At 39.2% G+C, this 14151-nt stretch overlaps 1 protein-coding gene across 1 annotated transcript in view; it reads left to right on the top strand.

The window, feature by feature from the left end:
• Nucleotides 1–14151, top strand: part of LOC111139282 (potassium voltage-gated channel subfamily H member 5) — a 270461-nt gene that overhangs the window by 29385 nt on the left and 226925 nt on the right. The window contains exon 2 of the mRNA XM_022491521.1: nucleotides 616–739. Coding sequence (XP_022347229.1) covers nucleotides 616–739 — 124 coding nt within the window. The remainder of the gene's footprint in view (nucleotides 1–615; nucleotides 740–14151) is intronic.

Raw genomic sequence — 14151 nt, 5'->3', positions numbered from 1 at the left:
ACTCCCCACTGAGCATAGAGCCCTCTGTGGGGCTTGATCTCATGACCCAGGAGATCATGAGCTGAGCTAAAACCAAGAGTCCAAAGCCACCCAAACACCTTCTTCAATGTTATTTTAAATTAGACGTCTCAAGATCAATCTAATGGACAATTTGTCCCATCATGTCAGAATTATAATAATAGAATTTTTGAAGCAGTCCTACAAATTTGCCTTAATATTATCAAGTTTAGTTTTCTCAATTAGTGGAGAAGTGACTCTAGCCTTAATCTCAATAAATTAATCTGTGTTTCAGTGTAATTATTATAGTCCTTAACGTTTACTTAATATCAACCATACTTGTTTTCATAGATTAGAATATACTCAAATGCAAAGAGGTATTATAAACCGGCTTTTTTTCAGTGGACTTTTAAATTGGTATGCAAATCTTGTACTTACTGCAGATCACATTTGATTATCATGTTAAACTGATTATGTCAATCTCAAGAATAGGCTTTATTTTTTGTATCATAACAAACCATAATTGTATTTGTCTTAAATTTGTCTTTTTGTTTCCTTGAAAGAAGTACATTGTTAAATTAAGATAAAAAAACTTCATTTTCCTTCTTTCTTCTTTAGAATCGAGTTTCTTACTGGGAAATGCCCAGATTGTGGACTGGCCTGTAGTTTATAGTAATGACGGTTTTTGCAAACTCTCTGGGTATCATCGAGCTGACGTCATGCAGAAAAGCAGCACTTGCAGGTAGGTAATAAAACAGCTCAGGAATCTTTTCTGAAATTTAAGTATATGCTCAATGTGGTTAAAGGCTAAACTTACAGTAGTCTCCTACTTGACCTAGGTTTTGCTTCTTTGTGGTTTTTTGCTTCCTGCGGTTTTTTTCCCTGTGGTCTCATGCCTTCAGTAGTTTGTTACCCACAGTTTACCACTTCCAGGAGCAGATGTTTCTCTTCTGATGCCTACATCATTCACCCCACTTCCTCTCATTTCTTATGAAATGCTATGCTATTTTGCATTTTCTCATTTCACATCTTCACAAGAAAGGTGAGTACAATACAGTAAGATGCTTAGAGAAAGAGACCACACTCCCATAACTTTTATTACAGTATATTGTTATGATTGTTCTATTTTATTATTAGTTATTATTGTTAATCTCTTCCTTTGCCTAATTTATAAATAAACTTTATCATAGGTATGCATGTATAGGAAAAAAAACAGTTTAAACAGTGTTAGGTATTATCTGCGATTTCAGACATCCACGGGGGGGGGGGGGGGGGTGGGGGGGTGGGGGGGTTGGGGGGAGTGGGTCTTAGAACGGATCCTCCCCAGATAAGGGGAAATTCCTGTACTTATACTCTCTGTGATATTGGGATTTATTTATAATAAGAAATATGTATTTGATTTTTGACATGGCTCCTGGCATGGTCTCTTAAAACCCTTAGAATTTCCTGTGATAAGAACAATAAATGTGCCTTTTATTATGTTAACGGTGACTTTGGAAAGCCCTTAAGTAACCTTAGTAAGGAGGCTATTGCCAGGGGAACCATCCAGGTGATTGGAGGGTTGAAACTTTCTGTACTCCAGCTCCTCACCCTCCCAACCTCTAGGGAAGGAAGGGGGCTGCAGGTTGAATTAATTGCCAGTTGTCAAGGATTTAATCAATCACGACTATGTAGTGAAGCCTCCATAAAAACACCAAAGGACAGAGTTCAGGGAGCTTCTGGGCTGGGGAGCGTGTGGAGGTGTTGGGAGAGTGGAGCACCTGGGGACAGCATGGAACTCTGTGCTTTCCCCCCATGCCTTGCCTGTGCATCTATCTCTTCGCTCTAGCTATGCCTGAGTTGTATCCTTTTCTAATAAACCAGTGATCTAATAAGTAAAATATTTCTTTGAGCTCTGTGTGCAGCCCTAGCAAATTAAGCAAAACCTCTGGTCTGTAGTTGTTAGGTCTGAAGTAGAAATAACAACTTGTGTTTTCATATGGTGTCTGGAGTGGAGGAGTGGGGGTTGGGGGTGGTCTTGTAGGACAGAACCCTTGACCTCTGGAATTGCTATCTCCCCATAGGCAGTGTCAGAATTCAGTTGAACTGTACGACAACTGTGACCTAACCAGTGTAAGCTCATTCTTTGGTGAGTCAGAAACTGCACCAGGTGGAGTAGTGGCACAAAGAAAACTTTAATTGCAGCAAATAAGGTCATTATGCGGAATGGCTTCCAAAGCCGTGATTCCCCTGAGCAGGAATGGATGGGTTCTTTTTATTTAGGGTTAAGATGAATATTTAGATAGGGAAGCTTCATATGTAGAAGAGGGCATAAAGTCGCGCATTCGCCTTAAGGAGCACGCCTATACCCACAGTGTATGTTATGTAAATGAGGCTCCTCCAGGGGCGGAGATTTTAGTATGGTAATGAGGTGAAGGTAGTTGTCCGTCATTCTAGAGGACGCCCCCCATGGCCATTCTGCGCAGGCGCGAGTCCGGGGTTAAGCTCAAAGTGGTCGTGGGACTAGCTGGCTGGAGATCTTGTCAGCTCCGCTGTTTTCGCTGGAGGGGAGGTTTCTCTCTGCCCGAATTAAGAGGTAAGCTGCAAAGAAGAGCTTAAGGAAAAGTGTGGAAGAAAGGTTGGTGAACACAAGCAGGTAGGAGGTAAAGGTCATGTCCTGGGGTCTAGCTGGTGATACACCCAGCTGGTGTCACAAGAATTGCTTGTTGATAAGGCTACTGTCGCCCTCCCCGCCTTGGCACCAGAATCTATTAACTCTTATATAAAAACTGTAGAGTAAAAATTACATTAGAATATTAAAGAGACTAAATTGTCAATGAGAATAGATAGTTTGAGAGCCATTGGGGGGAACTTGTGCAAAGAAAAAGATTTTTGCCCATTTGTAAATCTATTCATTCATTCCATAAATATTTTTTGACCATCTGCGATGAACCATGAACTATTCTAGGTGCCGAGTGATCAAAGGAGCCTCCTATATCCGAGAACCACTGATAGCATCAGCACTTTTGAGCTGAGTAAACAGCCCCCAACCAAGTAGGACATAATTCAGGAACCTTTAAAGAACGTCAAAATGACGTTTTTACATCCTGTGTAAATCATATGTATTTTGTGATGTTGATACATTGTACCATTGCTATTTTGTTTGGTGTAAATGCCAGATTCTGTTTTACATACATTATTTATAACAATTCTTTCTTAAGTATGCCATATCTGTGAGTTTAAAGAGAGTATTATGAAAAAAGATCATAAAAGAAAAGCAAGTTCTATAAAGGGACCAATTTAGATCCGAAAACTTTTTCACAATATTTCAGTAAGGCCAGATGGGATGTTTTTTTCCTTGAGTTAATTTTTCTTCAAAGCTCTCACTTAACTAAGCATAAAATCATGTTATTTTGGAACTATAAGGGATCTAAATTATTTTCTACTCCAAATCCTTTGTTTTTCAGAGCAGAAAATGGAGGTAGGGTTATGTTTAGGGACTTGCCCAGGGAAATACAGTGATTTATTTGTCTTTTACATATTTATGCTGAAAAAATACATACGTATATTCTACATCTTTATGGAAGCTAAGGATTTCATACTATACAAGTGAGTCTAAACCTGATTACACATAGGAGTCACTTGGAGAGGTTTTGTACCACATACATTCCCAGACCTCACTTCTGGGAATCACCTGTTCAATCAGACTCACCCAAGGTAGGAGGTGGGGGCAGGTATCCGTACCTTTACCCATTGGCTTCAGATGATTCTGACGTTAGTTAGGTGTGAGCAATGGTTTGTTCAAACATCTTCTTCCTTCACTTATCTGGTTCCCACAATCCTCCTTTTTCTAAAGTTATTTTCAGGTTCAATCTTCACTCCCAGGTCTGAAATTGGTAAGCAAGAGTGATGGAAAACTGTGGCCCGCCCTTATTGAGAAACTGCCTTTGGTAGCATTGATGTCTTTGTGCCTTTTTCTTCCATTGGGTGAATGTTAGCTCCCAGGCTGGCGCTGCCACTGAGGTGTGTGTTCTCAGTTCTGGGAGGTTAAGGTCTGTATTGAGCTTCTCTCTTCTCTTATGTCTCAGAAGGCTTTAGGTTAGGAAAAGGTTAGCTTTATGGTAGATGTTGCTTATGGAACAGGCTCTATAGAGAGTTCCGGGGACTGTAGAGGCTCCCATATCCATTTCCTCTTTGGACTGTGGACGTCCCAGCATCATGCCATGCCTGTTTCAGATGCCGTCTTCTACCTAAAGGTATTGATGATGCCCTCGACAAGATTTTCCTCCTCTGACTTGCTTGTGGTTCATTATTTGGAATCACCATCTGGCCTTAAACTAACTTTCCTTATCACTTGGGATTTTTATTGCTATTGCTTTAGTCATTTATGAGACCTATTCCTCTTCATATCTGGATATATCGTAAAGTCTTGCTCCCATCTTTTCCTGATTCTGTGTATCTGCCTCTACGTCCAGTTTCCTTTCATTGGCATGTGCAATGTGTCCTACAAAAGGGTTCAGTAAAAAAACTCTTGCATGTTTCATTAGCATATTATCTCCCCTAAAAGACCTGCTTTTCCCATCCCACCACCAGCGATAGATTGTAAATGTCCTTAAGGCGGGGGTGTGGCTCAGTCATTAAGCATCTGCCTTCTACTCAGGTCATGATCCTAGGGTCCTGGGATCAAGCCCCGCATCAGGTTCCCTGCTCAGCAGGAAACCTGCTTCTCCCTCTCCCACTCCCCCTGCTTGTGTTCCCTCTCTCACTGTGTGTTTCTGTCATATAAATAAATAAAATCTTTTAAAAAATGTCTTTAAGGTAGGTATTTCATCTTGTACACTTTTGTATGCACTAAGGATATAGTTCAGTGTTCTGTGTTTGTATTTGTTGAATTAGATTGGCTTGCATTATAGTAAACCCTAACCTAGGTCTCCCATGCTTCTGTATGATGTGCTTTTGTTTATTGTATTTCATCCCAAGTGTTATGGTGCTTAAGGTGGGTAGAGAGTAGAGAGCTTTGCGTTACGTTATGCTTTTTCACCATGGGAAGAAGTATGCAAACTTTCTCCTAGTTCTTCTTCACTATTGTTAGAAATGATATTTTCAAAATGATAATTTTTTTTTTTAGATTTTTTATTTATTTATTTGATAGAGATTACAAGTAGTCAGAGAGGCAGGCAGAGAGAGAGAGAGAGAGGAGGAAGCAGGCTCCCCGCCAAGCAGAGAGCCCGATGCGGGGCTCAATCCCAGGACCCTGAGATCATGACCTGAGCCGAAGGCAGAGGCTTTAACCCACTGAGCCACCCAGGCGCCCCTTTTTTTTAAAGAAATTAAAAAAAAATTATTTATGGGGGAGAGCACAGGCGCACACACGCAAGTTGGGGAGAAGAGCAGAGGGAGGGAGAGAATCCACCAGCAGATTCCCCACTGAGCTGAAGCGTGTTGTGGCTTGATCCCAGGACCCTGAGATCATGACCTGAACCAAGAATCTGCTGTTCAACTGACTGAGCCACCCAGGTGCCCCTGAAATGATACTATTAACGTAAACAATTATTACTTGATTGCACAAAACACCCAGTGTGTTTTGCTGATCTGAAAACTGCAACCAGCTTATGCCTTCAAAGAACAATGAAGACTAGTATCTGATACATGAGCAGATGATAGTTGAACCTTATCAGGTTTGTTCTTTCTTTCTTTCGTTTTTTAAAGATTTTATTTATTTATTTGAAAGAGAGAGACAGAGAGAGAGTAGCAGAGGGAGAGAGAGAGAAGCAGACTCTCCACTGAGTATCCTTCCTTACTCAGTGATGCTGGGCTAGATCCCAGGACTCAGGGATCATGACCTGAGCTGAAGGCAGACAATTAACAACTGAGCCACCCAGGCGCCCCAGAACCTTATCAGGTTTTCTTATAGGCATAATTTATTCTAATGCACTCCCCTTTTCAGCCTCCTCGTCCCTTTAAAAAATTAAATTCTACCCATTTTGTTTACTGCACCATTTTTAAAGAAGAATAAAGTCCTAGAAATAGTCAAAATGTCCAGTAGTAGGTTTGCTAAAAAATATTATGGCGAAGCCTAATTTTCTAAATCTTATGTTGGAAGAATAAGACACTGGAAGAAGCTAACATATTTTTTAAGCAAAAAAAAAAAAAAACAAAAAAAAAAAAATCACCCAAGCAAACAAAAAAAATATTTCACAGAGCACTATCTACATTCTGATTCTGATTTTTTTACATATGGATTTTTTCTAGTTCCTGTATAAATCTATAAAAACCTTTGAATATCACACACAAGGAAAAGAAAAGGAAAGAAAAAATTTATACACATACAGAAATACATTGTTAAAGCTAAGAGTTATTATAATGTTTGGAATCGCTGCAGTTCTAGTTGGAGATAACTAGTTTGACAGTGAGGATAGCCTTGCAAATAATTCAGACTTTTACTGATTTTTTTTTAAAAGATTTTATTTATTTACCTGATAGAGACACGGAAAGAGAGGGAACACAAGCGGGGGAGTGGGAGAGGGAGAAGCAGGCTCCTTGCTGAGCAGGGAGCCGGATGTGGGCCTTGATCCCAGGACCTGGGATCGTGACCTGAGCTGAAGGCAGATGCTTAACGACTGAGCCACCCAGGCACCCAAATTTTACTGATTTTAATAATGAGAAGTTTTAAGCAAACAACAGAATAAGGAACTACAAATCTGTGAGCATCAGTCTGTGAAGAAACAATATGACATTTTATATATGGAAAAAATAAATCATCTTTTTATACAACTTGCATTAGATGGGTCAGAGTAGTGACTGATAAAAATTAATATTCAACTTTTAAAATACTCAAATATGAGTTGTTTGGGAAAATGAAACAAATTAATTTGGGATTTCACAAATCTTAAGAGGCTAATTTTAGTTCTTCCATTTCCTTGTTCCTCCTTTGCCCTTCCCTGTTGGTCTCCCATTAGACCAGGTGCATGAAATGAAACTAAACATACTCCTTGGTTTGTCCCACTAACATTATGACCCCTCTGGGCAAAGTCTCCATTTTATTTTATTTCTTTTTCTTGCCTTTTATTTCTTTTCCCCTTCAGTCCATTCCCCTTCCTTTTCCATAGTTATTCCTTATAATGTGCTTATTGTGTGTCTTTCTGCTTCATCTTCCATTGATTAAATAGGTGTATTTTTGAAATGATGTTACATTGTGTTTTTAAAATCTACATATTTCATAGCATGCAGTAAGATTGATAGTTTCTTACTGTTTTCACTCAACATTATTACGTTTTTGAACTGTTTTTTCATTGCCATATAATACTTATTTCATTATGTCTCATGTTGTGGAGTGCTCCTATTGTCTTCCCAGCCCTCTATTTTATTATGCATTCTAGTAGCTGTGAACTCCAACTTCTGACACTTTGCTGCATTCAACAAATAGCCTTATGCATATCTTCTTGTGGCCCCCTATGAAAAATCATTTGTCCCTGTAGCCAGAAATAGGATTGCTGGATAGTAGAATATAGGCAGAATGTGTAGATTAACTGCTCCCAAATTTCTGTCCAGAGTACCTTTCTGTTTCCACTCTCAGTAGCTATGAGGGAGTGTGACTAGTTTCTTACATCCTTGTACTCCATAATAGTACCCAATAGTATATACTTAACATTTTTTTTTAAATTTATTTATTTGAGAGAGGGAGGGTGCTGGGTGAGCAGCAGAAGGGGAGGGACAAGCATCCTCCATGCTGAGCATGGACCTGACTTGGGGGCTCCATCCTGGGACCCTCAGATCATGACCTGAGCTGAAATCAAGAGTAGGGTGCTTAACCAACTGAGCCACCCAGGTGACCTTATATTTCTATTTTTAAAAATGTGATGTGTGGTACCATCTCATTTTTGTTTTGGCTGAAAATTGAAAAACAGTCTAATGACACTTCAGGATTGGTAGGAATTTCAAATCTAGCCCATTTTACTGTCTAGTAATTGTGTTTCCAAGGCTTTGGACTGTTTTGTTATTTATTGAAGGACACAAAATATATTACATATTTAAAAGAGGTTGTAGGTTTTGGGGGAGGGTATTTAAAAGCTTCTGATCTTATCTCAAGACATGGAGACATGCTATCATAGGTTAGGTAGAAACCACTTGAGTATTTTACCTTTGATTGACCTGAGATTTTTAAGAGCCCCTTCAATTTTTTGTTTGTTTGCTTTTGTTTGTTTGTTTTTAGAAGGGTGAGAAGAGTAATAATACAGGTAGGGAGGATTGGAGTATATAGGTGCTTTCAAATACCTTTTTCCCCTCCTCTGGGAGGCTCATTAATCATCCTTTATCCAAGCCATCAATGACACAATGAAGCAATTACGAGGCACTTTACTGGATGTCTTTCACTAGTAGTTTTATTAATACAGGGTTATCTCAGCCAGTGAGAACACATTACACATGATGGATGTCAGTCACTTTGGTTCCTTTTGGCTGAGGGCTCTGCCTCACACAGTGGCACCGAGGGAAAGTGTTGAGAGCAGAGGTGCCTCAGTGATGTTACACTCCAAAGGTTAGAGATGTCCAATGCTCTCCCTAGTTTCTGTTAATTACATGCCATGGATCTACCATTTATGACTCTATCTAAATCCTTATAAGCTTGTATAAATTAATGGGCTGTGAAACCTTCTGGTTACGATTCAATGTATAAAGTAATGCCTTGTTTTATTCTAAAATTACCTCTTACAGATTTTGAAAGCTGTGTTATTTGTTTGTAAATTTTCCTTCTTACTCCACCTCTCCCAGGCTTTTTACTTTTTGACCCTTTGGCTCTATACAGTTGAGCCCCTTCTCCCATTAGCTTTTTTTTTCATTGTGTTGTGTTAGTTAGGTAGTGTTCCATGATTCATTGTTTGCGTATAACATCCAGTGCTCCATGCCATCCGTGCCCTCCTCATCACCAGGCTCACCCATCCCCCCTACCCCCCCTTCTAATTTTATTCTTGTGGCTGACTGAGCGAGAGACCACATTTACCAACCGCATTAAGCCAATCTGTGTGGTTTCTGTGATGAAGCATTTGCTAGCCTGTGAATTACAGCTTATAGATAATATCCTTTTTGTGGTGACTGAATATGGTGTTTGAGTCCAAGAGCTTTGTTGACTATTAGCAGATTAAGATAGATTGGCAGAACTCATGAATAGGTTGTATTTTTTTGTTTGTTTGTTTGTTTGTAAGGTTCCTTTCTCCCTTGGAAATCTGTCAACATTTATAGCTATCCTTGCTGGTAGGTATCATAATGAGGCTTGTTTGTGAGATTTTGTTGGCAGAACAAGGGATCCAAGAATAAGTAAATCCTGCTGTAAACCAATGCCACCTGTCCTTAGAAATTTGCTAGGGTAGAAAATACATGAAAGGTGTACTGCCCAGTGCTTAGGCAAGCTGGATTTAGCATAGGTCAGTCCTATGGTTGTCCCTTATTCCCAGGACCATCAGTTATGTGTTGAGAAAACTGGCTGGAATATTCAGGAGCAGGCCGTGAGTGGATTTATGCCTCAACCTCCTGGGCTCATAAAGAAAGAAGACAGACAGGGGCGCCTGGGTGGCTCAGTTGGTTAAGCACCTGCCTTCAGCTCAGGTCATGATCTCAGGGTCCTGAGATCGAGCCCCATGTTGGGCTTCCTGCTTAGCATGGAGTCTGGTTCTCTCTCTCCCTCTCCCTCTAATCCCACTCATGTGTGCTCTCTCTCTCAAATAAATAAAATCTTAAAAAAAAAAAGATGCCCAAAGTGATGTACATATCCCCCCCCCTTTTTTTTAAAGATTTTATTTATTTGACAGAGAGAGAGATCACAAGTAGAGAGAGAGAGAGGAAGAAGCAGGCTCCCTGCCCAGCAGAGAGCCCGATGTGGGACTCGATCCCAGAACCCTGAGATCAGGACCTGAGCTGAAGGCAGAGGCTTAACCCACTGAGCCACCCAGGCAGCCCTCCCCCTTTTTTTTTTTTTTAAGATTTTATTTATTTATTTGCCAGAGAGAGAGAGAGAGAGAGAGAGAGAGAGCAAGAGCAAGCACAGGCATGCAGAGTGGCAGCAGAGGCAGAGGGAGAAGCAGGCTCCCCGCCGAGCAAGGAGCCCCATGTGGGACTCAATCCCAGGACGCTGGGATCATGACCTGAGCTGAAGGCAGCCGCTTAACCAACTGAGCCACCCAGGCGTCCCAATGTACATATCTCTTTAAGAAACAGTGACACTGCCCATTAGCAAGCTTGGCACAAACCCTGTTCTAGAATTGTAGAGGAGCTAGAGAGTAGTGGGCTGGAGGGGCTTTCTTCTAACCCCAGCCATAAGAAGCATTCCAGTCATAATTCAGCCATAGTACAGCACATTATAATTTGTGACTTCATGTGCATTATCTTTTTAAAACCCTCACCCTCTGAGGTATATGAACATTATCATCATTTTACGGATGAGGAAACTGAAGGTCAAAGCAATTATATGTCTTGCCCATGAATTATGCAGTTTGTAAGTGGTCCGGTGGTCTTCTGTTCTATCATGACGACTCAATATTATAGCGGGGATAGATAGCTTCTGAGCGTTTAATTTTATTTTCCTTTCCAATAAGATAACAGTGCAGCTATAGAAGTCATTTATAATTACTCTAAGGAGAGCTTGGCATTCTTTTAGAATGTTCTGAAAATTTTTTTATATTCCCATTTTGTATTCCTGGAGGGTATACATAAAAAAATGTGCAAAATTATTATATGGGTATATAGTTTCTAAAGCCTGATGGTTACCATTTCTAAATCTTGGTATCCTTCAAATTCCATAAACCATTCAAAGAATGCATTGAGCTTCAGCCATCTGGAGTCAGGCTGCTGGGAACCTTGATAAAGACACTCAACATTTATGTGTAAAATAACTGAGCAAATAAACAAATGTGTCATTCTCATAAACTGTGTGGAAGCATTGACTTAGTATCGTTCGAACAACTTCAGATGGAAATACTTTCATTGGAAGGATGGATAATACATTTCAAACATCTTTTATAGTTCATTTTGAAATATTTTTTATTGCTGCATTTTACCACTTCACATATGTGTTCTGTCACATATATTTGGTTTAATAAACTTAAAATGAAAAATATGAGTGAAATATATAAGAAATAAGAGACTAATTTTTAAGGAAGTATTCAGATTGTAATAATCTTTTTTTTTTTAAGTGCCTCTATTAGGACAGGTAATTTTACCAGTTAGAGAGCTAAATTAGAGAAGAATATATTATAGAAATTTTAGAGTTTATTTGAAAAGTTCTTGTTTTCCTCTTCTCTTTAGAATTTTCAGTGAATCAGACTTGTGTTGTATTTTTTATTAGGTGGTATTGTCATATCAATTTCCGATAGTTTTTTAAAATTTAAGTTGTAACTTATTTTTAAATCCTATTAGAGTTAATTTTTCAAGAATTTTTTTAATCTTAATTGCTCATTTTATAGATGCTTTCTTTTTTTAAATGTTTTCCTGTTGGCCAATTGTGGACATTGTGTTTTAGTTTATTGAACCATAGAGCGCTGACATTTACTAACAGGGGTAAAATGGTTTTTCTTTCCTTTCCATTTAAGACTGTAAACATTTAGTTATCCTAACTTTTTTTTTTTCTGATTCTTCATGTTTTCTTTCTACTAACAAGTCTTTAGATTAAAAGTAACAGTCATTTTAAAAAAACTGTTTGATTAAAAAGGTCACCTATCTGTAAAAAATGCCAACAGTATTAAAATAGTGTCTTATTTTTTGGAGGGCAAGGAGGGTGCCTTTAACTGAGTAATTCTAGTTTCAGTGTGATGCCTTCAAGAGATTTTCATGAAACTGTCATGAGCTGGAATTCAGGCTTTGGCAGAAGTAAGGGTTTTTCAGTGCTCTCTTACGGGAAGACCCAGAGGCTTCCTCTATGAGTCTGGCTCTGAGATTATGGAGTTAGTATCTGTCATTTTATTGAGATTCTCCTGCTTATTTTACTGTTATAATGACAATGAAAGTTTTCTTTTTTTTAGATTTTTATTTATTTGACAGACAGAGATCACAAGTATTCAGAGAGGCAGGCAGAGAGATGGGGGGAGCGGGCTCCCCGGCAAGCGGAGAGCCCAATTCGGGGCTTGATCCCAGGATCCTGGGATCATGACCTGAGCCAAAGGCAGAGGCTTTAACCCGCTGAGCCATCCAGGGGCCCCGAAAGTTTTCTTTTTTAATAAAAGATATAAATACTGTAATTGACAATGCAGATGTGGATTGGGCAGCCTTTGGTAAGCTTTATCTACTTCCTTTTCTTTCTTAATTTCTAGAATTCTAGTTGCATAGTTTGGAGTTATTGTAAGATGGGCCATGACTCTGTAATTTCCGCTTGTGATATGGCATTGCTGTTGAATCCTCTAGTTTTGTTGTTGTTTTTTTTGGGGGGGGGGGTTGCTATTCAACCATGCTTTTCCTGTTGTAAATTTTCTAAATTGATACATTCAGGGGGGATTTCCCATAAGGATAATGAATCTCAACCTTCAGGGGCCCTCCCTTGAGTGGATGTCTTCCAAAGCTCTGTACCTAATTTTTTTTTTTTTAAAGATTTTATTTATTTATTTGACAGAGAGAGATCACAAGCAGGCGGAGAGGCAGGCAGAGAGAGAGGAGGAAGCAGGCTCCCTGCTGAGCAGAGAGCCCTATGCGGGGCTCGATCCCAGGACCCTGAGATCATGACCTGAGCCAAAGGCAGCGGCTTAACCCACTGAGCCACCCAGGCGCCCCGCCTAATTTTTTTTTTTTTTTTTTATAATTTTATATTATTTTCTTTAAAGAGGGTCCCTAAGATTGTATAAGCTTTAGGCCCTACCTCATTTGGATTAGCCTCTGGCCAATATGTGAACTCATTGAAACTAGAAGAAAAGCAGTAACAAAGATAGATTTGAACCTTCAGAAACTTAGTCAAGGTATCTGGCAGATGCTGCATTTTCTTTTCTGGTGGACAGTTATGCTAACTAGTAGAACTATGTATCTAAAACCAGATGCACAACTGGTAACCATGGAAGCTTCATGAGTGGAGTTTTAGAGGCTTTGACTGAGTTCTGTTTTGTAGATAACAAGACTTTTGTGGAGGTTCTCTTAGAAAAACAGATAATTTCAAACATTGGGAGATTTTGGGGGCATGTAGAATCTCACTCTTTAACCTATATTTTGTATGTTCCCTCACCCATGGCAACAGTGTATATCTTCTTCAACTTCTCACCATTATTTTTCTCCTGTTAGCCATACCTGTACCCGTCTTGAGAAAATATTCGTAACTGATGAGAATGTTGATGTATTATATGTGTAACATGGACTCTTCACATATCCTTGAGTGTGGGAAGATAAAAAAGACCATGCAAGTTGAAACCAATATAATCTTAAAACTCAGTGGAAAAATTTGTGATTATTCTGTGACCTTTACCAGTGTCTGTCAAAACATTAAAAACTCTCTTACTGTTGGTTATAAATGCAAGGAAATGCAAATAATGGTAAAACTCATATTTAGCACACTGTGATTTAGAACTCAAGAAGCATTGAGAATTAAAGCATTTCATCTCTTTGTAAAAAACTATCATGAGTCATTTGAATCATACTGCCTTCTCATTATATTATGAGACATATGACATGAAGAGAACTTTTCTTTCCCTCTTAGTAAATGCTCATACTCCTCCATCAGTCTGCATCAACCACAACTATTTTATTCCTGTACTCTCACTATTGTGAACTATCTCCTGTGGTTCTTTTAATGTGAAGTGTTTTTACTGGCTTCACTTCCTCTGGGAAAACTTGATCCTCTTTGTCACAATTGCTTTCTCGATTTATGTTGCTAAGTTCACACTCCCTAAGTTCCTCTGGCTTCACATCTAGAGTCTCTCAAGTGTCAACATTGCCGCAGTCTTGTGTTTCATCTATACCTTCATTTATGTTCAATTTGAATGTCCCTTTCAGCATTATCATTTTTCATTTTTTTGCTGGACTTTAATCTTTGATGGCGAATGCCTGCTTTCAATTATCCATTTTTGTAAAATGTCACCTGGGTTTATTGCTGAGAGCCAAGGAGGCAGCATAACTCCACGCTTTGGGTCTGTGCATGAACTAAATAACAGAGGCACCGTGACCAAGACTGAGGGGCTTTGAAAGAAGTGATGTGATTGGTTACTGATGGTG

This window comes from Enhydra lutris, unplaced genomic scaffold, assembly GCF_002288905.1.
Source record: "Enhydra lutris kenyoni isolate GAN:26980312 unplaced genomic scaffold, ASM228890v2 scaffoldscaffold4, whole genome shotgun sequence".
Classification (NCBI taxonomy): Eukaryota; Metazoa; Chordata; class Mammalia; order Carnivora; family Mustelidae; genus Enhydra; species Enhydra lutris.
This window is presented reverse-complemented; position numbering and strand designations above follow the sequence as displayed.